The sequence below is a fragment of the Macaca fascicularis genome, chromosome 15 (assembly GCF_037993035.2).
Source record: "Macaca fascicularis isolate 582-1 chromosome 15, T2T-MFA8v1.1".
NCBI classification, from domain to species: Eukaryota; Metazoa; Chordata; class Mammalia; order Primates; family Cercopithecidae; genus Macaca; species Macaca fascicularis.
Window position 1 is genome coordinate 46,132,575 of NC_088389.1, and position 27,297 is coordinate 46,159,871.

The 27,297-nt window shown below is 39.5% G+C and overlaps 1 protein-coding gene across 2 annotated transcripts in view; it reads right to left on the reverse strand.

The window, feature by feature from the left end:
* Positions 1 to 11,233: 11,233 nt before the first annotated feature.
* The window catches only part of UGCG (UDP-glucose ceramide glucosyltransferase), a 39,279-nt gene continuing 23,215 nt past the window's right edge, over positions 11,234 to 27,297 (reverse strand). Inside the window, exons 3-9 of one of the 2 annotated variants that reach the window (XM_005581067.4) lie at positions 24,050 to 24,152; positions 22,120 to 22,221; positions 20,140 to 20,252; positions 16,966 to 17,144; positions 15,272 to 15,358; positions 14,276 to 14,465; positions 11,234 to 13,810 (exon numbers count right to left, since the gene is read on the reverse strand). In XM_005581067.4, coding sequence (XP_005581124.1) covers positions 13,640 to 13,810; positions 14,276 to 14,465; positions 15,272 to 15,358; positions 16,966 to 17,144; positions 20,140 to 20,252; positions 22,120 to 22,221; positions 24,050 to 24,152 — 945 coding nt within the window. In that variant the 3' untranslated portion in view covers positions 11,234 to 13,639. Of the gene's footprint in view, positions 13,811 to 14,275; positions 14,466 to 14,554; positions 15,359 to 16,965; positions 17,145 to 20,139; positions 20,253 to 22,119; positions 22,222 to 24,049; positions 24,153 to 27,297 lie in introns of both variants that reach the window. The other variant, XR_012424469.1, reaches the window with a different exon arrangement.

The following is a 27,297-nucleotide window of genomic DNA, read 5'->3' on the forward strand; positions in this document are numbered from 1 at the left end:
TTGCATCCTTATTTTCTTTCTTTCTTTCTTTTTTTTTTTTTGAGATAGAGTTTCGCTCTTGTTGCCGAGGCTGGGGTAAAATGACACAATTTCGGCTCACTGCAACCTCTGCCTCCTGGGTTCAAGCGATTCTCCTGCCTCATCCTCCTGAATAGCTGTGCTTACAGTCACCTGCCATCATGCTCAGCTAATTTTTTTTTTTTTTTTGTACTTTTGTAGAGAGAGGGTTTTACCATGTTAGCTAGGCTGGTCTAGAACTCCTTACCTCAGGTGACCTGCCCGCCTCGGCCTCTCAAAGTGCTGGGATTACAGGTGTGAGCCACTGTGCCTGGCCTCCTTGCATCCTTATTTTCTTAAGTACTTTCTTAACTAATTTCCTCAGGTTGAGTACATGGGTAGTATACTTTCTGAGGTCCTACATGCCCATAAATACCTTATTTTTGCCCTCATATAATAAGATTTTGGCTGGATATAGGATTTTCCTGTCACACTTCCCCCCAGTAACCTTCAGTATTGCTGATAGTTCAGCGATGGTCTAACTACCTTTCCTTTGTCAGTAACTTGTTCTTTCTGGCTGATGACCATTAAATTTATTCTTTGGGTTAAAAAATTTAACCCTATTTAATTTTTCCCCATTTTCTCCTTTTAGGACACTTCTTTGTCTGCAGATGTGTCTTCTCATTTTACCCACCTGGGACTAGGAAGTCGTTTAAATCTAAAGAAGCAAGTCTTTGGTTTTCTTCTATCTCTTCCTTTTTCCTTCTGGAAATCCTATTATTCGACAATTTAAGTCTCCACCTAAATGGTCCTCTCTGTCTTGTATCTGTGTATTTCTCTTAGTATTTAGTATATTTTGTTTTGTTTTGCTCTGAGTCGTGGGGATCCCACTAAACACTATTTTGATTTTTGGAAGTAATCATTCTCTTTAATATCTACATTGAATTTCTAAATTTAGAAATCATACTTTTCAGTTCCACAATTTCATTTTTTATGCTCTAATTGTATCTTCTTAAATGTCCTCATTACGTTTCTCCTCCTCATTAGGTTTTAACTGAAGTTTACCTCTCTTTCTCTTATTAATTCTGCCTCTATGTTAGCCGTATTTTCTGGTCATGCAATTTGGTCTATCTCTGGGAAATTGCATGTTTCCTTTGCAAGTCAGCTGTTGGAATTCTTCAAGCCATAGTGAACTGACTGCCACTGGATGGGCCAGCAGTAATGAGACAGGCAGCTGGGACTTTCTGTTGAGGTTTTTGGGGGTGTGGTCTCTGTTCTCACATGCAAGAAGTGAAACCTTTTTTTCTGGTGCCACTGACTTCAATGGAATTGATCAGTTTCTCCCAGATGATGGTCATAGCAAGGGAGTAAGGCAACCAGATTTGGATCCTCATCTCTAGATACCAGACTATGAGCTCTGAGGTGTATCTGCACTCTTCATTCGGTGGTTGAATTGTCCTACATGGGAGGGACTGAAAATCAAAAGTGACCAGCCAATACAGGTTGTCATTTTCCCAGAACTTCCCAAGGATGGGCGAATACAGCACTGTTGGCCCGAATCAGTGGGACTCTGCAGGACAGACAGTGTTCTCTAGCTCCACTCGGCAGCTTTGGCTCAGTCTCAGTAGTCAGAGCAGATGGTACTCCTCCATTCATTTTTTGCCCCTTGGGCTAATCCATGAAAATAAAGTAAAAATTTTAAGTTCCACCCACCCTAGTGACAAAATTCAAAATCCCAGTTTTTGGGAGAAAAAATATGAAAAGAAAACCTTCTGTTAACTTTTCAACAAGTTTTCCTCTGCCTTACTTTCTCTATCTGCTACTAGATCTCTTACTTGTCAGTCAACATCTGCTGTTCCATGTGGCCTGGCTTGTAGAGTCCTGTGTGTTGTAACCTCTGGTGATTACAGGTCTATTACGCTTTGCCTAGAGATCAACAGAGTGACATTCTAGGGTCTGAGCCTCAACCCTCCAGGCCGCAAGGCTCCCACCTCCACTCCACCATCCTTGACTTGTGGAACATGCATCCCCCTGGGGATAAACCTCTACCGAGATGTTCCTGTAAGAGTGGCTGGAAGTGCCTCCATCAGAACCTCAGGAAAGCTGATAAAGTTGCAGAGTCCTTGCTTTCCTCACGTGGGAGGGGCGCTGCTGCTGGCATTTAAGATGATTCTGATTCATGCTAGTTTAACAACCTACAAAGCCACATGGAAGAAAACTCTCTTCCACATGGTCAGTTCTGCAGAGACCTAAGCACCCCTGTGCTCACTGCTCTCAGTGCTCAGAGAAGAGAACACCTGGGAAATTGCCTTTGAATTATGGAGAACCAGTTGTCCACTAAATGAACAACAGCTGGAAGCATTCCAACCTGGTAAAACCCCTTGAATGTTGCCTATGATGTGGGCACATCTGATTCCAGGTCATATGTGCAGTGCTCTGCTGCGGACACTTCAGCTTTCAGATTTTGTGGGCTATTCTTATAGGAACACAGGTCTATGCAATGAGGTCTTGCAGTTGCTTCCTAAGCTTTGCACGTCAATCCATTAGCTCTAACATTCTGGACAGTATTATTGCTGGCTACAATAGCACTGTTTATAATAGTTCAAATGAATCAGATTGATTTTCTCCTTGAACACTAAAATGTTTACTCTGAATCATCAAGGGCAAAAGGTCAATTCCCCTCAAAAAGATCATGCAACCCTCTCCATCAGAGGATAAACAATTCTTCAAGTATTGAGGAAAGAAAAATGACTTTGGGCCAGGTGTGGTGGCTCACACCTGTAATCCCAGCACTTTGGGAGGCCGAGGAGGGAGGCTTCACTTGAGGTCAGGAGATCGAGACCAGCCTGGGCAATATGGTGAAACCCCATCTCTACTGAAAACACAAAAATTAGCTGGGCCTGGTGGCAGGTGCCTGTAATCCCAGCGACTCGGGAGGCTGAGGCAGGAGAATCACTTGAACCCAGGAAGTGGAGGTTGCAGTGAGCCGCGATTGCACCATTGCACTCCAGCCTGGGTGACAGAGCGAGACTCCATCTCAAAAAAAAAAAAAAAAAAAATGGAAAAGAAAAGTGACTTTGTCCACTGGGTAGTCAAGCTTTCATTTTGCTTAGTGACAGAGTCTAGTACTTGAGATCCATATCATAGCAACACAAAACTTCTATTGAGGATGTAGCTTTTCATATGCATCATTCCATTAACTTCTGACATTGGTGCCCACTTAGAGACGTGGTACAAGATACAAACGGTGATGCTGGAAAGTGAACCTAAGTCTGGCTGTACAATCTACATACCTCACCACTGTGTGATCAGCCTGGGCAATAGTAGGCTTAATACTAGTGAGACAGGCATGCTTACCTGTATTTGTTCATTGATTTGTTCAATAAAAAGGACTTTGCATAAGGTCCTACATCAGGTGCTTGGGACACAAAGTCAAGTAATTTATGAACCCTCCCTGCCCTTGCCATTTCCAATCTAATGACAAACACAAAGAACTAAAGGGGCAATTAAAATGATTAGTGTAAGTGCTAGAGCAGAAAAAGGGTGAGGCTGGGGAGGCGCAGACACAGGGTGCATAACCACGTGAGTGTCAGTCGGAAAGCCCTCTTGGGGGAGTTGGCTTCTGAGTTGAGTGCCAAGGACCGAGCAGGGCTTACTTAGAGGAATTGGGGAACCCAGGTGAAAGCAACAGGCACCAAGGCCCAGAGCGGGGAAGGCCAGGCATCAGGAAACTGGAGGAAGTTTACTTTGAGGAGGGTTTAGATGAATAGGTTAGGAAAAGAGTTGAGAGACAAGCAGGAGGGGTTGGCTGGGGCCTAACCTAAAATGGCCTCTCTGCTGTGAGAAAAGCTTGGGCTTTATCCTGATGGCAACATCAAGTGTTTTAAGAGGAGGAGTAAGGGGGTCAGGTTTTCTTCACAGTAGGAAGCCGCTGATAGACACGGGAGGGATGATCTTGCCTGCAGCTCTGCTCTTAGATCACGGAGGTCCAAGTTCACCTGGCACGGGGGCTGCAAACCTCCTGCTCAACAGCATGTATGACCAGAAAAAGAAAACGTCTGAAGAGAATTATGAACATGCTATGTGCGTCTCCAAAGTATACGTGACTAAAACTGACTTTACAAACGCAGAACAGATTATTATCAATGAAATAAATTGAAAATATTATCAAAATGCCAGGCCCATAAAGTTTAATATAAATATAATATAAAATACATTCTTTCAAACTTTTTTTTTTTTTGAGACAGTGTCTTGCTCTGTTGCCCAGACTGGAGTGCAGTGGCATGACCTCTGCTCACTGAAACCTCTGCCTCGTGGGCTCAAGCGATTTTGCTGTCTCAGCCTCCTGATAGCTGGGATTACAGGCACTCACCACCACACCCGGCTAATTTTTGTATTTTTAGTAGAGACAGAGTTTCACCATGTTAGCCAGGCTGGTCTCGAACTCCTGACCTCAGGTGATCCGCCTGCCTCGGCCTCCCAAAGTGCTGAGATTATAGGCATGAGCCTCTGCGCCTGGCCTCTTTCAAACTTTTAAAGAACAGATAATTCTTAGCTATGTAATTTTTTTCTGGAGCATAGGAATAAAAATGGCCCAACTGACTTTGCACAGTTAGCATATTCTAACTCTGAAGACTAGAAAACACAATATAAAATAATAACAAATGAAGTTCAGGAATGTATCTAACAAACAGTACCCAAAGGCCAAATCAGCTTTATTTCACAAACACAGACTCTGAAAATATTGTTACTTCAAAGCTGAAAATGGTTTTATTTGAAAAGAGGGAGGGAAAGCAAATTTGGGAAGACTAATCTTTGATCTGGACAACTTCCATGGGCCATTTAGTTGCACAAATGCTAATTGATTATTTCCGTGCCTATTCTATCTTACCTTGAGGAAACACCTTCCTAAATGCAAAGGTTGTAGAAGAGTGAAGGGCTCAGCTTGGCAATATAAAAGCTATTTTATATTGCTAAAAGGAAAAGATGTGGAGCAAGCAATAAGAAAACATTTGGATCCTCATTTAAATAAGATTAAAGCCTGTAATCCCAGCACTTTGGGAAGCCAAGGCAGGCAGATCACCCGAGGTCAGGAGTTCAAGAACAGCCTGGCCAACATGGTGAAACCCCATCTCTACTAAAAGTACAAAAATTAGGCATGGTAGTGAGCGCCTGTAATCCCAGCTACTTGGGAAACTGAGGCAAGAGAATTGCTTGAACCTGGGAAGCGAAGGTTGCAGTCAGCTGAGATCATGCCACTGCACCCCACAATGGGCGACAGGGTGAGACTCGGTCTCAAAATAAATGAATGAATGAGTGAATAAATAAATAAATAAGATTAAGAAATGGAAGAAAATCCAATGGCTAAAAAATCATACATACAAAAATACTCAATCTTACCAGTCATTAAAAAGCCACATATTTAAAGAATGATGTACATTTTCATCTGTCAAATTTAGAAAGATTTAGAAAATAGCTATTCTGACTCCTAGCAAGGATGACAAGTAATGAGAAACGCACACACCTTCTCTGGAAAGCACTTTAGCAGTATGTGCCAGGATGTGGGAAGGAAATAATACATTGAGAGTGATATTTATTTTTTTCCTTTGCAAACATTCTTATTACCCCAAAAGAAACTCTGTTAGTAATGACTACTGTTAGTAGTCATGCCTCATTCCTCCCATCTCCTAGCCCACGGCAACCACTAATCTACTTCCTGTCTCTATGGATTTGCCTGGTCTAGACATTTCATACAAACGCAATCATACACTATGAGGCCTTTTGTATCCGGCTTCCTTCACTTAGCATAACATTTCCAAGGTTCATCCATGTTGTGGCATGCATCAATACTTCCTTTCTTTTTCTTATTCTTTTTCTTTTTTGAGACAGAGTCTCACTCTGTTGCCCAGGCTGGAGTGCAGTGGGGTGATCTCAGCTCACTGCAACCTCCGCCTCCCGGGTTCCAACGGTTCTCGTGCCTCAGCCTCCTGAGTAGCTGGGATCACAGGTGTGTGCCACTACTCCATCTAATTTTTGTGTTTTTAGTAGAGACAGGGTTTTAACCATGTTGGCCAGATTAGTCTCAAACTCCTGACTTCAAGTGATCTGCCCGCCTTGGCCTCCCAAAATATTGGGATTACATGCGTGAGCCACTGCGCCTGGCCCTTCATTTGTTTTTTAGGGATAAATAATATCCCATTGTCTGTATATGATCAAGTTTTGTTTGTCCATTCATCAGTTGATGGACATTTGAGTTGTTTCCACCTTTTGGCTATTATGAATAATGCTGCTATGAATATTCAAGTTTTTATGTGGACATGTTTTATTTCAAGTTCTCTTGAGTAGCTACCTAGAAGTACTTTTGTTTATTTCTTATGTTTCATGTTTATAGTAAATATGTACTATTTTTATAATCCAAAACCAACATGTGACTTGAAAATAAAACACAACAAGAATCAGTGGGCTTGTAGGATGTTGATGAGATAGATTTGACAGGGTCACCTCTTGATTCCTTCCCAAAACTGCTAGCTTCTCAAAGTTTAAGAAAAACAAAAAAACAAAAAAAAAACGAGGCCGGGTGCAGTGGCTCAGGCCTGTAATCCCAGCACTTTGGGAAGTCAAGGCGGGCAGATCACAAGGTCACAAGTTCGAGACCAGCGTGACCAACATGGCGAAACCCCGTCTCTACTAAAAATGTGAAAATTAGGCATGGTGGTGGGTGCCTGTAATCCCAGCTACTCAGGAGGCTGAGGCAGGAGAATTGTTTGAACCCGGTAGGCGGAGGTTGCAGTGAGCTGAGATCACGCCACTGCACTCCAGCCTGGGCGACAGAGGCAGACTCTGTCTCAAAAAACAAAAAACAAACAAAAACAACAAAAACCCAAAACCAGAACTAGAAGATTCCATAAGGGGAAAACAAAATTTTAGTATTTTACTCATGTGTAGAGAAATCTTTTAGTCAAGTAGAGTGAGCGTGGGGGTTTGGGAGCATGAAATAGCAAACGCCTTACTAACACAATGAGAGGGTGAAAAGGTTATTAAATGACATTGGTGCCAGAATTAATGTTTTGATTCTGGCTTGACTGTCAACAATAGACCTTTCCTGAGTGACTATTACATGAATGCACTGGAGGGAAGGGAAGGGTACAAAGAGAAAAAAAGCACAAAAAAGGACAACTAAGATATGCAAAGTCCAGGCCCCTGAAAACTAGAAATGACCTGCAGACACCTAAGTGAAATGCCTGACAAAATGAAAGGGACAAAATGTGGGCACACACCACTCTGGAAAGGTCCTGAATTGAATGTGAGTTGAGGTTTAAAGGAGGAGAGTATCTTGACTGGGCGTGGTGATGGCTCACGCCTGTAATCCCAGCACTTTGGGAGGCCGAGGCAGGGGAATCACATGAGGACAGGAGTTTGAGACCAACCTGGTCAACATGGTGTGAAACCCCTTAAAAATACAAAAATTAGCTGGGTGTAGTGGTGCACACCTGTAATCCCGGCTACTCAGGAGGCTGAGGCACGCTTGAACACAGGAAGTGGAAGTTGCAGTGAGCCCAGATTGCACCACTGCACTCAAGCCTGGGTGTCAGAGTGACACTCTGTCTCAAAAAACCAAAAAACCACAACAACAAAAAACCCCCCAAAACAACAAAAAACCAACAATAAAGAAGGAGAGTATCCCCATAGGCAGGGAAAGTGAGGATGAAGGGAGAGAAACTTTCAGGGCAAGGAAACAGCATGGGAGCAAGGAAGCTCTGGTTCCACATGGAAAAGAGTCAGCTGTTGAGAGTGAGCCATTGGGTTGGGGACGGAGAGCTCAGGCTGGAGATGGTGATGTGAAATGAGAATAGAAAATTAAGGACCACCTTTTCCTGGGCTTTGAGTAAGGCTGAGGAACATGGGGTCAGAGAAAGAAGCTGAAGTCAGAAGTCAAGCTCCAAGTCAATGTAGAGACAAAGCAGGAAGTAAAACAAGCAATATAACCAAAAACAAGTGAATCAGAACAAAATGAAAAAGGACAGACTGGGCAGGGCTAGGGTGCCCACAGCTGCTTCCGGGATGCTGATTATGCTGTTGGGAGACGGTCTAGGATAAAGTCAGGACACTGGAAGATGGGGATGGGCAATTCCCCTTCATCATCTCTTACTGACCCAACTTCTTAGGACATTTCTCGCAAATTCAAGTCGGGCTGTTTTTTGTCTTAGTATTACGGGGACCTTGGGTGGAAATGCATCGTTGTTGCAGTTTCCAAATATCTGTGCCCATAGCTTTCATGTCTTTCTCACATGCAGCCAAACCTAAAGCCTCTTGACTTCTGCTTCTTCCACTCTGATGAACTGGCTTCCTGGGAGCTGCCTTTCTTAAAACGTTTCCTTGGCATCAGAGTCATACGGGTGCTCTCAGGGTCAGGAGCAATTTCTGGCTTTGAAAGTCCCACCCCTTTGTCTCTCACTGTAGAAAATGTATCATTGTGTAAAACAAGAAAAATCATTCATAAAGAAGCTGTATTACTCCCACACAGATACTTCATCTATCAACATCTGAGACAATTCACTATGGCGGAGACCTACGCTGGTAACTCTACGGGGAGTTTCCTGCCCCGGAGTTTACCAGCCTCTTCCCATCCTTTACAGTCAACGGTTCCTCCCGTGACCACTTCCTTCTTGAAATCTCTCTTTCCAAGGTTACTGTGGCACTCCTTTTACTCTTTCTTTCTTCTTTTGGAGGGAAAAGGCACTAACTGCCCCTATGCTTATGTACATGACCTGGTCGAATCATCTCTACCACCTCAGAAGGTGCTGTAATATCTCCATTCTACATGGTAAGACAGCTTGGCTCAGAAAGATGAAGGAAGCTTCCCAAAGTCCCATAGCTACCAAAAAGCTCATTTGAACACCAGGTCTGGCAGCCTCTTTTCCTAGATGTTTTTATTCCATTGTCTCTCTAAATAGGTCCCCAAGATTCTGTCCTTAGTTGTCAACCGCTGACACTTTGACTTTGGTTATAGTCACTGTCTCAGCCATCACCTCTAGGGAAATTACTCCCAAGTCACCACTTCTAACCCATTCCTTTCCCCTGCTCCAGAGCTGCACAATAAATAGTCTGCTGGATTTCTCCAGCATGTTCCTTAGGCTGGCCTGGTGTTGGTCAGTCATGAGGGGAAATGATAGAGGTTTCATGGCTGGTGACAAGGGTTGGGAAACAAAGGTGGCATGACCGCAATGGGAGGTGTGCACGCAGCAGGGGAGGGGCGCAGACACTCTCAGTCCTATAGAGAAATAAATGATATCCCTAAATTGTTTAAATTAGATAATTACAAGTCCATGCTATTAGCATGGATGTCTAAATGATGATTAGTCTAAACAGCACCACCACATGAAACCATTCCAGACACCCACAGTCTCTGCCAATTTCTCCCGGAACTGAGGAGGGGCCATGTGAAAGGCTTAGCACATTTTGGTTCTTAGGCAACTAGCTGCTTAGGGATCCCTTAAAGATATGTATTTTTGTTTTTAGAAAATACTAAGATAGTGACTTTAAACTTTCTTCTAGGTATCCATCTTTTTAAAGCAAATTATCCAACTAAACACATATCCTTGCAGCTTTGCAGAGATAGGTGCTCACCATTTTGTGATGTTTGCTTTCTTTTCACCGAAATGAAGTTGATGTGGTCATAAACTATAACTTAAATGAATAAATGAATAATTCAAGTACTAGATCGTGATAAACTTCAGAAGGAAAGGTCTGAACTATTTTCATTCTCATGAACACAGTCTTGTGGTATGTATTAATCTTCTCTATCAATCATGTATGTAAAGCATTTCACTTTAAATGAGCTTTATAGTAATTTACATTCTTGTTCTACAGGTTTGAATCTGGTTCTCTAGAACAATTTTTGAGAGTTAGGATACAGATGGTTATTAAAACCGTGATATTCTTTCCCCCTTAAGGTCTAGGTAAATTTTAAAGCTAGTGTAGGCATAAATTTAAACAATGTGATCCAGTGGAGAAATATGCCACATTGAGACCAGATAGAGGGGCTACTCCCAGCTCTGCCACCAGCGCCATGTCTACCTAACCCTATGATCACAGCTCTCATCGTGGGTGTCTCAGCTTCATTCTAAAATAAGGGTGAGGGATCTTCAATATCCACCTAGCTATGAAATTCTAATACTGATCAACTTTTGTGTTGATCATTTCTTAAACTGTAGGGTTAGAAGTACACAAATGAGAAGGAATCAGTTTGTTTACTGGGCCAGATCCCTTTTAGATTGTGTCTTAGTTTCTTATGGCTCCTGTAACAGAATACCATAGACTGGAAAGTTTAAGATCAAGGCCCTGGCAGATTCAGTGGCTAGTAAAAGCGGACTTCCCGGTTCATAGCTGTTCACCTTTTTGCTGTATCCTCACGTGGCGGAAGAGGCAAGTAAGCTCTCTGGGGTTTCCTTTATAAGCATCAATCCTGAGGGCTCTGATCACCTTGAAAGACCCTCCTCACATTGGGGATTAGGTTTCAACATATGAGCTATGGAGAGACTAAGATATTCAGCTGATAGCAGATTCTTTCTACCCCAGATCTGTTCTCCAGTTAAGAACATTCTTTTCTCATGGGATGGTGGTAAAACAGGCCTGTGAAGGCCTCCAGCTTGGGAGGGACCTGGCCTTGGAAAGCACGTAAGGTTCATCTCCCATCTGGGTCTCAAGTAATAATGCCATTCCATTCCTTCCTTTGGATTTACCTTTCCTAGCCATTAGAGTGGTAAGATCTAAAAGGCTGAGTTCAAGTTGTGAGCCTGGGGAAGAGGGGCCCAAAGGACCACTGGCTCTTTTCTGAAGGTCATTACAAGCCAGCCATTCTCACAGTAGAATCACAGGTAGAAGAGCTCAGGCCTCACCCAGAATGATTACACCAAAATCTATGTGGGCAGGGCCCAGGGTGTGTGTGTGCGTGTGTCTGTGGTGTACAGGGTCCAGGGTGTATGTGTATGTGTGTATATATATATATTTTTACAAGTTCTCCAGGTGATTTTAACAGCCAACCAAGGTAGAAAAGACATACTTAAGTCACAGGACTGCCTATGTCCTTATTCATTTTACCTATGGCTCAAGTGAAAGGAAGATTTCAAAAGGAATACTTGACAGAACTCTTCTAATACTTCTGATGTGAATGCTGGAACATGCTATTTATAAAAATATAGAAGAAAAGAACAAAAAAAATATACTACTGCTAACGTTTTGATTGTATTCAAATTTTTATTTTTTGAACAAACATTTAAGACAATGATTTTAAATAATAAAACATGGTATATATTCTAGACAATGTTTTTTTTTTAAAGATTATTTATTAAATTTAGACTCCTATAGTTCTGTTGTGATGCTTTCTTCAACATTTATATTATTTCTTACCATTTTATCATCACTCCAAGCTTGCTAAACAAAGAACCACTCTGCTTAAGTGAAGCTTTACATTAAGGAAATACTCCACTAGCACACTGAACAAACCTACAGAACTGTCCTATTTTATATTTACAAAACACAAGAAGTCTGTCCAGCCATTTTGGTTTTGTTGTTACACTGTCCATAATGAGATCAGCAGAAAGCTAAGTAATACACAAGTTTACACTTCGGCAGTGCAAAGGATGGCATCAACCAAACTTCATTAAACAGACCAACAAGTACAAACATGGTGAGCAAAGTTCAACTCAGGTCATAGTGATTAAAAACAAAACATGTAGTGGGTCACAACCAGACTGGTTTTAACTGTGCAACTTTCCTCAGGGAACAATTCCCATTCACAGAAAGAAAGGAATATGCATCCAAGCCTTTGTTCATAAAGAAAATGCCCTTCAAACAAATTCATCATAAGGCTAAAAAAAAAAAAAAAAAAAAAAAAAGGAAGAAAAAAGGACGAAGCAGTTTGGCCCAGAGAAAAGCTTAAATACAATGTGTATACACACTTATAGATATGTTGCCATTTAAACCATGGATATAGACATTTGACAATTAAATGAATTGGCTCAGTAGAGTGAAAAGTGTTTTCTATGAATATGTAGTTATTGCTAATATGCTACACATTATGCTTTGACATGGAGACTGTAGTAACTCAGAATTTACAGCTGCCATATTGCCAGTATTAGCCCTGCAGTAGGCATTCCTATGGACAACATGCCATCCAATCCTGAAGAAAAAGCAAAACACCACTACTAAACAAAGAAAAGGCTTATGCACTGTCCCTTACATTTTTGTTTTTTTTTTTTTTTTAAAAAAACAAAAACAAAAACAAAACAAAAACAAGTCCAGTTCACCACAAGTTAAGCACAACCTGGTGAGCAAGTTTAGCGGCATGATGGGGAGAAAACAGTGGGGTACAGCATGCATTTACAACCAGCACTGATCTAGTCTATTTTGTCATATAAACTGGAATACAAAAATCCAATTTAAATAAGACTAGACTAACTATAATAGTAAAAAAAAAAAAAAAAAAAAAAAAAAAAAACACACACAGTAGACTTAGTTTGATACTGATTAATTTTAAGAGTAAACTCATCTTATCCCCTCTTAATACTCTACTGCAATTTATTTATTGATGGCTAGAATATTTACTGACTTAAAAAAGATATTAAATACTTGTATCATGAAATTACATTCTTATTAACAATAAGACATACTGTGTAAGAAAATAGCTCATGTGTGAAATGTGTCTGAAATGCATTTTTTCCTTACAACTATCAAAACATCCACTCACACTAAAACAAAACCACTCCCAACCCCCACCCCCCCCCGAAAAAATGTTAAGGGAAGATGGGGTGGGCTGGGGCAGGAGCAAGGAAGGAAAAGATTTAGCTATACTAATTACAGCACAGTGATTAACAATGGTTCAAGACAGAACCAACAAGAGTTGGTCAAAAAGATGCCTTCAATACATGGCTACAATTAAAAACCAAACTCAGCCCCTTTTGGTTCATTGCAGTGAGACCAAAATATCTCTCACAGATTCATATAAATACTAGACTCTAGCTCTTTTATTTATTTATTTTTTAAGTTTTTCTGTTTGTTTCTGCAAGGCCTAGCTACCTTATTACAATTTATATTAGCTCTGCAACAACTACAAGAGGTAGGCATAAAGCATGAAAAAGTTTCTCAGTTAGTACCTCGCCGTGTGTTGTTCACTGCACTAAACCATTCACTTTGGACATGAATAGTCATTCCTTCTAGTCTCTTCTAAACCCTAAAGCAAAGCTGCTGCCATCCCACCCGTAAATGTTCTAAAAGAGTGTACTCACAAATAAGAAACTTTCTCTACTGAAGGATACTGTCATAGTGTTTGTTGCAGAGCATCTATATATATATTTATTTATTTTAAAAAAATAAACAACAATGAAGAACAAACCCAGGTTCCTAGAACCAATTCTCTTGATTCTCTACTTCCACAAAATAAAGTGTATCATTTGGCCAAGACTACAGATGTGTTTTTTTTTTTTTTTTTCACAGATGCAAGTGCCATGCAAAATAAATTAAAGAACAGATACCAAAACATACATGTGATAAAACTACAGAAGGTAGATCTTTAAAAGCATTTATATAAACATAATTTATAATACTTCTCTTTTTTCCTTTATATACAGTCACAAAGCTGTAGTTATACATCTAGGATTTCCTCTGCTGTACCCCCACAGCGTAATCTGTAGCGACCAGTTCTCCAGCTTATAGTTGGGTCCCATAATGCAGACAAAAAAATGTATATTGTCATGGATTCGCGGATGAACCAGGCGACTGCATAATCAAGTTTTGAAAAACACAGTGTGCCACCCTACGAATGGAAAAACATTTTTTTAAATTTCACTCACTGTCAAACTAAAGACATGGCTAAAAAAAATTGCATTTCACTTTTCTAAGTATACTATGTAAAATCCAGTCTGCTTCCTTATGTAATTTAACTGCCATGTTATACCATTCAAGAAAACGCCAACTGTTACTAGAAGACGCATGAAAATAACTGCTATCTTAATGTATGATTAGTTTGAATACTCACTGATTTAATTAACTTCATGTTTTTGGAACCTTAATAAAAGTGATTATATAACCAACAGAAAGTTGCAAATCAACTTAAGTTTTGTGTCAACATCCCACTAGAGAAACTGATGTTCAAACCTGAGACTAACCTACAATGGGAAGCTGAAGAATGGCTCAGATAGATTTTCTTCAACTTTTTCTAAATTCAAATAGTTCTAGTTCCACCAAGTGACTGCCAACCTTTTCACGCCTATCCACATACCTGGACACCCCTGAGTTGAATGTAGTCAAATATAAACCATGCCAGGCAATGACACATGAAAAATACCATAATATCCCATCTGAATACATGGTGGGCTGCCCAGCCAATAATTAAACTGGCAACAAAGCATTCTGAAATTGGCTCACAAATTATCGTAGCAGGAAGCATGTTAATTCGTAGTTTGGTCCACCTAGAAAAACAAAAAGCATTTTCTTTAAAACAACATCCTGGTTACAAGACAAATCCATTTTTTTCTCCCCCAAATAATCAGTTTTTTACCTTGTGATAGAAAGGCCATTCTTTTTAAACTCTTTTTTTTTTTTTTTTTACTTGAGATGGGGTTCTGCTCTGTCACCCAGGCCGGATTGCAGTGGCACACACTGTAGCTTCAATCTCCCAGGCTCAAGTGATCCTCCCACCTTATCCCCACCAAGTAGCTGGGACCACAGGTGCACATGAAAACCATACTTGGCTAATTTTTCATTTTTTGTAGAGTCAGGGTTTCATCCATTTTGCCCAGGCTGGTCTCGAACTCCTGGGCTCAAGCAATCCTCTCGCCTTGGCCTTCCAAAGCGCTGAGATTACAGGTGTGAAGCACCACACACAACCTACATTTTTTTTTAATGACTCTCTTCTCTATTTTTGTCTAGGATGTCAAAGAAAAATGTCTATAAATTCATTTGTATGGCCTACGCTCTGATGAATACAGATTATAAAATTTAATCAGTATAGAAAGTTAGAAAATAGAGATCAGCGTATTAAAAAATTCAATCTCAACATCTCTCTATTGAGTGCTTTCAGTGTTATACAGAAAATAAAACATATTTAGACATTAAATTTATCTTAAACACAGAAGTTAAACTCTATTTTCGGGAACTAAACAAAAATCTAACCTTTAGGTATACTTATTTAACTACATTAAATCTGTAAAAATTACTAACCCCCCCACCCCATCTTTCCTTTTAACGAAGTATAAAAAGAAAACAGTTGATTTACCTGATCATTCTGGATTGAAACTGAGAAATTGAATATGAGCCAGAGTTTTGCATTGCAACTTGAGTGGACATTGCAAACCTCCAACCTCTGAAAATTAAGACAATTAGAAAGTAAGTTATGATGAACACATGCAAGCGTAACTGGTTATGCATTCAGTAATCATTATAAAGACCAGGCAATTGCCGGGATGGAGGGTGAGCCCAGCTTTCAGGATTAGCACACTACTTAAGGTCTACCATACGTATGGATGTTTCAGCAATTACGCTAGACCATGACAGCACCATCTAAGAACTAGAATTGTACCCTCCTTACTTTACAGTTTAAAAAACTTAAAATGCAGTCATTTGGAAAAACAATGGAGAGGTTCCATATTTAATAGATGAGTCTCTGATGACTACTAACCAAACAACAAACAAAGTTGTGTGAATATTCAACAAGACATGTAAACAGAAAGTGGCATTATGGGTCTCATGGGAGACACCAGGAAACCATGAACCACATTAACACAATCACGACAGAATTTTTATTTAAAACACACTTTAGTTTTTTTAAAATTAAAAAAAAATTCTCACACAAGGCAGTGATCCCCTTTAAAAACAAGTATTTTAGGTTGGGTGCCATGGCTCACGCCTGTAATCCCAGCACTTTGCGAGGCCGAGGCGGGCAGATCGCGAGGTCAGGAGTTCAAGACTAGCCTGGCCAAAATGGTGAAACCCCGCCTCTACTAACACACACACAAAAGTAGCTGAGCGTGGTGGCGGGCGCCTATAATCCCAGCTACTTGGGAGGCTGAGGCAGGAGACTCGTTTGAACCCAGGAGGTGGAGGTTGCAGTGAGCCGAGATTGTGCCACTGCACTCCAGCTTGGGCATCAGGGAGAGACTGCTTCAAAAAAAAAACAAAACAAGTATCTTGTGATACAGAAATGCTAAGTCAGTCATATGAATTTTTCAGTGGCTTCTTAGCAAAGTATTGTATAATTCACTGACAAATTTCAAATTTTGAAATGATAGTCTTTAAATTTTCACCTACTGGTTTATTTTTAATAAATAAAAATAACTGATAGTTTTAACTCTTCTAAAACACAGAAATTTATATCTATACAGTAAAAATTCTAATCACAAAGAAACTTCCTTTTAATCACTTTAAAACACATTAACTTGAAAAATGCAGAGGAATCAGAACATTTACTTTCTTCATTAGTACATACCTACAATTCTATAATTAGAATATGAATTACTCTCTAAAATTATTGATCTGCTGGGTGTGGTGGCTCATACCTGTAATCCCAGCACTTTGGGAGGTCAAGGTGGGCAGATCACTTGAGGTCAGAAGTTCAAGACCAGCCTGGCCAACACAAAGAAACCCCATCTCTACTAAAAATAAAAAAATTAGCTGTGCGTGCTGGTACATGCCTGTAGTCCCAGCTACTCTGGTGGCTGATGCACGAGAATCACTTGAATCCAGGAGGCAGAGGCTACAGTGAGCCAAGATTGCGCCACTGCACTCCAGCCCAGGTGACAGAGCAAGACTCTGTCTCAAAAACAAAAATAAAAAAATTCAAATTGACCTATTCTGTACTTACTAGCAAAAAAATAAAATTAAATTAAAAAGCCCTAATCTACAGGTTGAACAAAAAGAATAAACCAACAGAAGTTATGTAATAAAAACACTATGGCTTCATTTAGTTCTTACCGGTCAGCTATCGCTTTGGCCATAAAGTAATCTTCGGCAATGTACTGAGCAAAAGCTATAAGTCCTCCTGCTTGATCTAACACGTCTTTTCTCATTAAACAAGACATTCCTGTCACACATTTGAAGCCAGTTACATTGGCAGAGATATAGTATCTTGGATGTGAAGTTCCAAAATATACCTGCCCAAAAAACCACAAATGTGTACAATTAGAATTTCACATTAAAAGTATGGTGTTTACGAACTGTTTTTCCCAATGTTTTTTAAAAGTATGATTGAATGAATATCCTATTATTCTTATGTAAACTACCTGAATACAAAGTGGTATACAATATTGCTTTCATAGTGCAAGCACACTTAGTAATCTAAAAATGCATCCAAATAAAACAATTTAGAGACAAAATAGGGTAAAAATATCACTCATTGACATACAAAAGATGAACAAATATTGAATGTATCTTATTTTTAGGGTGTTCATGTAAATATACACACACATCTACTTTGTTTACTTGGATCAATATACATATTTGTATGTTACATATATGTGTTTATATATACATACATGCATACACATACCACCCATAGGTCTATCAACCTTCAGGACGATCCTATTTCTTTTTTTGGGGGGGAAGGGACACAATCCTATTTCTTAATTCCTTTTCTTGCATCCTTTTGTAGCTAGCTGCTCCCTCTCCCTTAGTCACTAAGACTCTTCCCAATTTCCCCATTTTTTTCAATGTATTTTTCATAAGGGGGATACTAAAATTCTCTCATCCCCTACTGCCATTTCTCTACATATACTCTGAAGTCGTAAGATACATAAGCTGATAAATCAATGGTAGAAAAGGACTGTTATTACCCTACTTAGCAGACACAAAATCCTATTTATTATTTACACCTCAGATATGTCGCCTTTTCTAATTAGCCTGAAATAAACAGTAGTGATCTTTCTCAATGTCTGGAGTTACACACACAGTGCAGCGCAAGACAATTCTAAGGGGCAATTAAGATTATGATTCTTGCTACCTACCCTGAACCCAGACTCCAGTGAAGTCCTAGTGTTGGTAGGACTGAATCGAACCTGGCTTCTAAGAACAGAGGCACACATCGTAATTCCTTAGCAGTTACTGAGGTCTTAGGAATGAGCTGTTAGTCACTGAGCTGAATGCACCCAGGATTTCTTTACAGCTGAGAATGATTCATTCTAAGTATGGCAGAGTGACTGCCAGAGATTAAACCTACACTAAGGGGATGGGTGTATTTTGGGAGATGTTTATTGACATATACATCATGGAGATGTTATTGACATCTATACCAATTTGGGTATTTCTAAGACAAAAATACAATTTGGTATATTAGAATAGATTGTATTTTATTTTAAAGCGGCTACTCAGTTTCTTTTTCTAAACAAAGATTCTGGCATTTAAGACTAACAATTTCTTGCAGTAGAACAAATACATTTACAGGCAATATTAAGAAAGAGCTCACAGTTCAAATTGCCAAAGGTCACACGCAAGTTCCCACAATGTACCTTTACCCCCTCAGATATGTGGCAATCATAAGACTGCAATTCAAGAGAATATAAATGCAGATATGCTTAAGAGCAAGTTGACATATTTAAAGACTGAAATCATGTATCTGTCCTTGTAACATTACAACAAATTTTTCCTCCCAAATGTTTAACAGTACAGGAATGATTAACTCAAGCATAGGACACACGCAGGATAGCCTACAATACAGCCAATAAAAAAGCTATTAATGATATGGGAAAAGCTTACAAAGTCACAAAAATAAGATATAGATTACTTTTAGAATACTATCTCAACAATGTTTTCTAAAGAGCCCAGAAGGGAGGGGGGGAAATAAAGACTCCAAAGTGCCCAAATGATATAACAAACCTTTATTTTTAAAGACAGAAACTTCTGGCTGGGCGCGGTGGCTCACGCCTGTAATCCCAGCACTTTGGGAGGCTGAGGAGGGCAGATCATAAGGTCAGGGGATTAAGACCATCCTGGCTAACACAGTGAAACCCTGTCTCTATCAAAAATACAAAAAATTAGCCGGGCATGGTGGCAGGCACATGTAGTCCCAGCTACTCAGGAGGCTGAGGCAGGAGAATGGTGTCAACCCGGGAGGCAGAGCTTGCAGTGAGCCGAGATAGCGCCACTACACTCTAGCCCGGGTGACAGAGCGAGACTCCGTCTCAAAAAAAACCAAAAAAACCCCCAAAAAACAAAAAACTCCCAAAAAATCCAGAAACTTCCTGTAACTGTTAGGGTTCTAGGTTGTTGGTTTTTGTTTTTTTGCATCTTATACTTTTCCATTATTTATAGTTTCCTATGCATGTTACTATTTCTAAGGTGGAGAAAAAATAAAATGAAAACATAACTTTCTCAGACAATTATTAGAAATATGTTTTAAAAGGACATCAAATGGGTTTTATAAGGACTTGTATGAATAAATTTTCTTTTCTGTATATTTGAAATACTTTGTGATATTTTAAAAAGATTCTTTTCAGGGCTGGGAGCAGTGGCTCATGCCTTTAATCCCAGCATTTCGGGAGGGCTGAGGCGGGCGGATCACTTGAGGTCAGGAGTTTGAGACCAGCCTGGCCAACATGGTGAAACCCCATTTCTACTAAAAATACAAAAGTTAGCCAGGCGTGGTAGCACACCTGAAATCCCAGCTATTTGGGAGGCTGAGGCAGAATAATCGTTTGAACCTGGGAAATGGAGGTTTCAGTGAGCCGAGATCATGCCACTGCACTCCAGCGTGGGCAACACAGCAAGACTCCGTCAAAAAAAAAAAAAAAAAAAAAAAAAGCCGGGGGCAGTGATTCTTTTCAGATTGAACGTTTGAAAGAACAATATGAAGAACTGAACTCTAGAACTGGAAGTGAATACTACAAGGCAGGAGGTTAGACTGTTCAGCTGGCAGTAAGACCACAGGCATTTCCTGAGCACAGCTGTTCACTGCCAGGGTACAGTCAGGGGCCCAAGAATTTTCTCACTAATGAAAACAGCTGCTCTCAACTCAGGGCTTCTAGAACATAGCAGGTTCCGAAATGGACTTAATACAGTTAACTTGAGATACCTAATTCTTGCTCCCATAGCCTCAAGCTTCTGGGAGATGAGGGGGCTGATACCACGAACATGATTTACAACCACCATACTCACCTGCTCTAAGGTGGCAGCAAAGCCCTGTCTGTCTGCCACGTAAGGCAGCCCGTGAACCAAGCCTACTTTTTCTGTCATTTGATTCACCATGTCAGTCAGTGTATCTGGAATTACTACAATTTAAAAAAAAGGCAGAGAGGGGGAGAAAAGAAAATTTCTTTTTAGTAGAATGCCCACTAATATAAAATATATTTGGTGAATTGTTATTAAATTCTTAATAAAAACATTATTTTAAACATATGGCTCTAATAAAATGAATCTCCACCACCTTTCTGAGGAGAATACAAAATTTCAAAAGGGCCTGATTCTTGAAAGCTAATTCATACATTTTTTAGCCCAGTATATACCTACTATGTACCAGAGGCAGAATATACTTTGAAAAGTATATACCAGGCGCAGTGGTTCATGCCTATAATCCTAACACTTTGGGAGGCCAAGGTGGGTGGATCACGAGGTCAGGAGATCGAGACCATCCTGGCTAACACAGTGAAACCCCGTCTCTACTAAAAATACAAAAAATTAGCCGGGCGAGGTGGCGGGCGCCTGTAATCCCAGCTACTTGGGAGGCTGAGGCAGGAGAATGGCGTGAACCCGGGAGGCGGAGCTTGCAGTGAGCCAAGATCGCGCCACTGTGCTCCAGCCTGGGCGACAGAGCAAGATTCCATCTCAAAAAAAAAAAAAAAAGAAAACAAAAGAAAAGTATATACCTACTATGTACCAGAGGCAGAATATACTTAGTAAAAGATTACCCCCCTGTCGGAACTTCTAAATTGGAGTAAGGACAATGTGTCCTAGTGGAAAAGGTTCAGGAGCAGAGGTAAAAGGACCTCAGTTCTCGTGCTGGCTTCTCTACTCTCCAATCATAGGAGATGAGACTACTTTCTCTGCGAGTATCAGATTTGCACACCGGAATGGAATGTGATTATATTGAACAGAGATCTGTACACTGAAAAACATATGATAGTGAATAATTGAAGATAGCAAATATGAAGAAGGAACATCATCTCTGACCAGGAGTTGATAGATTTGTAATAGTCCTGATTAACTCATAGGAGTGCGACGCTTATGTTCATTTTCTAATTTGCATTTTAAGCTGACAAAATATTTAAATTATTGCCCAATCTTTAAATAGCAAACATCTCATATCATTTTTACATGACTTTATTTTTCATTTCCTCCAAGTCTTTAAGAACTAAATCTACTATATAAAGAGAAGTTGTATTTGGACCTTAAATACTCATTCTAGGTCAGCGCTTCTCAACTGGGGGCAATTCTGCCCCACAGGGGACATCTGGCAACATCTGAAGATATTTTTGCTTTTACTACTGAGAAGGGGATACTACTGGCATCGCATGGGTAGATACCAGAGATGCTGCTAAACATCCTAGAAGACAGCTCCCACAACAAAGCCCAAGATGTGAATAGTATTGGGGTTAAGAAACTTAAGGCAATTAGAATATAACAAAATATTATAGAACACTGAAACTATTATAAGTGTTCACAAACGCAAGTTATAATTTCAGTATATGAAAGGCTTCTTGCTAAAATCATTTAAAAGTCATGCGTATAGTCTGATAAGTGTACGTGTTCTAATAAAATATGCACCTATTAATTTCTGTCCCTGTGTGAGACAGTGTATTACGCAAGCCGAAACACATTAAAGATAAGTGTCAGGCAAACAAGGGAAAAGTTACACCCATGGGAAAGCTTGTAGATTATATAATGAACCACGACCATTTTTAATTTAATGGTTGAAATTTTCTCTTCAAAATGAAAACATTTTAATACATGCAACATTCTAGTTTAGGATGAAAAAAATCAAAATCTTAGTAAGCATTAACTGGATGTATCACCATGAAATGATGAAATAAATTACTCTTTCAGGCAAATAAAAAGAACTCATGAATGTATCTGCAGATTGCTTTTAGTATTTTTCTTCAAATTAATAGTTTCATAAGATAAATAAGAAAAAAACCTCACCTCTTATTCCACTATCACAAATCCATATAAGATCATACTTTGCAACTTCATATCCTGGCATTAAATTATTAATTTTAGGATTAATGCCAACCTTTTTACCACCTAAAAATGTAAAGATACAATAGTAAAAGATTTATGCAACATTAAAAATATAGTATAAAGATACATGATAGAAATGAAAAGTACTTGCATATTTAACAATTCAAATAAACATTCTTTCATATTATGTAACATTCTCTATTATTCATAATAATATATTTAGGAAAAAACTCTCCATTTTCAAAAGGAAACCTGTATCATTTACCTTTGAAAATTCACTGTTTCACTTTTTCTAATTCTTAAGTCCCGGCCTTAATAGTTAAGTATGAGTCAATATTTAACGGCAATTGTACAACATGGCAACTATAGCTAACAACAATGTATGGTATACTTGAAAATGACTGAGAGTAGATCTCTCACCACAAATACAGTATAAGTACATGAGAAAGTATACAACAATGTGTTGTTTACTTGAAAACTGCTAAGAGAGATTTCCCACCATGAATAAATATGTGCAGAAATGCATATGTTAATCAACTTAATAAGCTATTCCACAATGTATATATATATATTTCAAAACATCAAGCCGTACACCAAAAATATATACAAATTTTATTTGTCAATTTAAAAAATAATCCTAAGGAAAAAAGCTATAGGTGTCATTTTGAAGCTATAATTAAAACAGTATAAATTCATAAATACAGTGAGATGATATTTAATAAAGACATATTAAATATAAATACACATGGCCGGGCACCATGGGCTCACGCCTGTAATCCCAGCACTTTGGGAGGTCGACAGGGGGTGGATCACCTGCCACCTGAGGTCAGGAATTCGAGATCAGTTTGACATGGCGAAACCCCATCTCTACTAAAAATACAAAAAAATTAGCTGAGTGTGGTGGCACATGAGTGTAATCCCAGTTACTGGGGAGGCTATAATCCCAGCACTTTGGGAGGTTGAGGCAGGTGGATCACCTGAGGTCAGCAGTTCGAGACCAGCCTGACTGACATGGTGAAACCTTGTCTCTGCTAAAAATAGAAAAAAATTAGCTGGGCATGGTGATGCACGCCTGTGATCCCAGCTGCTCAGGAGGCTGAAGCAGGAGAACTGCTTGAACCCAGGAGGAAGGGGTTGCAGTGAGCTGAAGTTGCGCCATTGCACTCCAGCCTGGGTGGTAAGAGCAAACAATCCGTCTTTAAAAAAAAAAAAAACAAAAACAAAGAAACCCCATAAATATATGATAGTAAATAGTTTAAGATCGCACATGTGAAGAATGAGCGTCTCTGACCATGAGTTGATAGATTTGTAATGGTCCTGATTAATCTGCAGGCGTGCTACACTTACATTAATTTTCAAAATTGCATTTTAAGCTAATAAAAAATTTAAATCATTGCTCTATCTTCAAATAGCAATGATCTGGTATCGTTATACATGACTTACTTGTTTTCTAGAGAGATCACATCAGTTCTATGTTAAAAAAAAAAAAATTAAGGGCAAATACACCTTAATAAGTCTTTCAAATAAGTCTGTAGGCTTTTGGAAAAATACCCTTCTTGTAATATAATAAAAGTGAATTATATCATTCACTCCAATTATAGTCAATAAGATACAGAAAACACCACACATTTAAAATATTGAAGAAACAAAAAATAACAGACCCTCATGTCTGATTAATGGGAAAAATATTTTTTGTGTGACTTTGTTCATCTCAGATATGAAAAAAAAACCTTTGTTTTTATAACTTTTCTCAAAAGGACATAAACATATTCAGTACTCCACCAAACATGTTTAAAACAAACATGGCTAACACCTTAATCTTCAGTTCAATGCAGAGGTTACTGATACTTTACACTATCAATGGAAAATGGTTACTACAGAATTTACTTACCTATAAACAATCTAGCATCAACATTTGGATATTTTCCAAGAAGCTTCTTACATACATCAATGGCTGGATCATCATGATCTTGTACACAAAGGAGTACTTCATACTAGTCAAAAAGCATTGTATGTAAGTTAAATTCTTTAAAAAACAAAAAAGCACTTACTAGCATTTATTGATTGAACAAAAAGCACAGGAATAAACAAGCAATTGTATTACGCGAAGTTTCAAAAGACAGCATTCACAACGGATGCAAACACTTATGATAACAAGTGTTGCTTTAATGGAATGAAGCTTCTCCTGATTAGGAGCCTATCTGCAAGCAGAAGAAATAAGGAAGAGACTGGCAGTGCCCATAACTGCAGTCTTGCCATTCCCAGATAGCAATCTCCTAGGAATTAACTGGATCTCAAGCTTCTCCATGGCCATCACTACTGAAGATTCACTAACTGCTCACAGGGTGCCTAGCAGAATAAAAAGTGACATTAAAAGGAAGCAAAATAAACACACCCTCTCTGTAGAAGCTTTGTCTCTACACTTAATATTATTTCATGAAGGTACAACAAATTTCATATAAAATCAAATTATATAAATTTAAAGGGCCCTTCCAAATTCATCACATGAAAAGGACAAAGTAAGATTACACTTTTTGTTTTATAACTTTATGAAACAAAAGAGAATTTGATTTGAATGGACATTTACTATCTTGAAATGAATGTTTAGTCTTGTAACTAAGAAAATACCCACAACTTTATTTTGCCCAGTGCTATGTTTAGATTTTTAACAGTAAATTAAGAAAGGCATTTCTTAACACTTGCCTAGCTGTGACAAAATTACCCTGGGGCTGGGCAAGGTGGCTCATGCCTGTAATCCCAGCACTTTGGGAGGTTAAGGTGGGAAGACTGCTTGTGCCTAGGAGTTCGAGAGCAGCCTGGGAAAAAAGGCGAGGCCATGTCTCTACAAAACATTTTAAAAATTAGCTGGGCACGGTGAGGCATGCCTGTGGTCCCAGCTACTTGGGAAGCTGAGGTGGGAGGACTGCTTGAGCCCAGGAGGTTGAGGCTGCAGTGAGCCAAAGACTGTGCCACTACGTTTCAGCCTGGGAGACAGAGTGAGACCCTGTCGCAAAAAAAAAAAAAAAAAAAAAGGAAAAAAGAAAAATAAAAAAAAGAAATTACCCTGGGGCATTTATTTTAAAAAGAGAATTGGACCCTATTCTAGACTTTTGAGTCTCTGGGGTGATTTGACATGCAGCCAGATTTATAAAATCCTGAGCTGAACCCCTAAATTTCCATTAACAATTTTTTTTTTTTGCTTGAGATGGAGTCTTGCGTTGTCGCCCAGGCTGGAGTGCAGTGGCATGATCTCAGCTTACTGCAACCTCTGCCTCCCAGGTTCAATCGATTCTCCTACCTGAGCCTCCCGAGTAGGAGTAATTGGGACTACAGACGCTCGCTACCATGTCTGGCTAACTTTTGCATTTTTAGTAGAGACGGAGTTTCATTGGCCAGGCTGGTCTTGAACTCCTGACCTTGTGATCTGCCTGCCTCTGCCTCCCAAAGTGCTGGGATTACAGGCGTGAGACTCCGCGCTCAGCCAACAACTAAATTTTTTAAGTATTTGTCCTTAACATACAAAAATACTACTCTATTATTTGTAGGATATGTATTCTAAGCAGTGATTTTATTTTTTTCCCCCAGAAGTGGTAATAAATTCATGTTGACTCAATGACAAATTTCCTACCAAATCTTTTCTAAAACTGTTTGAATGGCCAGGCACGGTGGCTCATGCCTGTAATCCCAGCACCTCAGGAAGCCAAGGCTGGTGGATCACTTGAGGTCAGGTTTCTGAGACCAGCCTGGGCAATACGGTGAAACCCTGTCTCTACTAAAAATACAAAAAATTAGCCAAGTGTAGTGGCACGTGCCTGTAATCCCAGCTACTTGGGAGGCTGAGGCAGGAGAATCACTTGAACCCAGGAGGCGGAGGCTGCAGTGAGCCCAGATCACGCCACTGCACTCCAGCCTGGGTGACAGCGTGCGACACAATCTCAAGAAACAAAACAAAACAAAACAAAAAGACGACAACATAAAACTGGTTGAACATTTTTAAGCACAGAAAGGAGGTTAATTATGTCCCTGAAAGCATAACAAAGCTAACTAACTCAAGAGAATGACAAAGTCTGTTATATTTACTTTCACTGATAAGCACACACAAGTAAAAAGTAGAAATAAAATGTTTATAGTGCTTGTGAGAATAACAATTGTTTGTCCACTACCTATAATCTCAGCAAAAATTGTCAATAAAAAAATTTGTGGGCCAGGCATGGTGGCTCATGCCTGTAACTCCAGCACTTTGGGAGGCCAGGGCGGGTGGATCACCTGAGGTCAGGAGTTCCGAGGCCAGCCTGACCAACATGGTGAAACCCCATCTCTACTAAAAATGCAATAATTAGCCAGGTGTGGTGGCATACGCCTGTAATCCCAGCTACTTGGGAAGCTGAGGCAGGAGAATTGCCTGAACCTGGGAGGCGGAGGGAGGTTGCAGTGAGCTGAGATCGAGCCATTGTACTCCAGCCTGGGCAGCAAGAGTGAAACTGTCTTGGGGAAAAAAAATAAAAATAAAAATAAAATAAATTTGCAGTTGATCACAAAAGAACCAAGACTAAAGTTAACGAAGAAGGTTTAGCTAGCAAGATTTTTTTTCAAATGAAAAACATGTTTTAATAATTAAGTTGATGGGAAAAACAATGTATATTCTCCTCGTACTTTCTACCTACCTACTGCTATTATTATCTATTCTATCCAATATCCACCTCTAATGACTGACCAAACTTGCCACGCAAGAGGTACTGAAACCAACTTGACAGTTACCTGGTCTCCAGAGACCAGATAAAATCTGAAAATGGAAAGGGCCCTACTTCTACCATCCTCCTGAAATTTCCTTAAGAGCTGACTCTAAGTCACGAAAGTGTCAGCCAGCCTCCCATTCAGACTCACAAAACAATGTTTGGTTGAGCCACCAAAAAAGCAACAACCTTCACAATAATGATTAGAGAGGTTAAGTGACTTTTCAAAGGACAAAAGTAACAATGAGCTTTCCTACTATAGGAGGCTGCTCAGCAAGGCTTGCTCTAAAGAGTTCCTTGTTTTCCCAAACATAGCATAGTTTCTTTAATGCTTTTTTTTTTTGAGACAATGTCTTTCACTGTCACCCAGGCTGGAGTGCAGTGGTGTGATCTTGGCTCACTATAG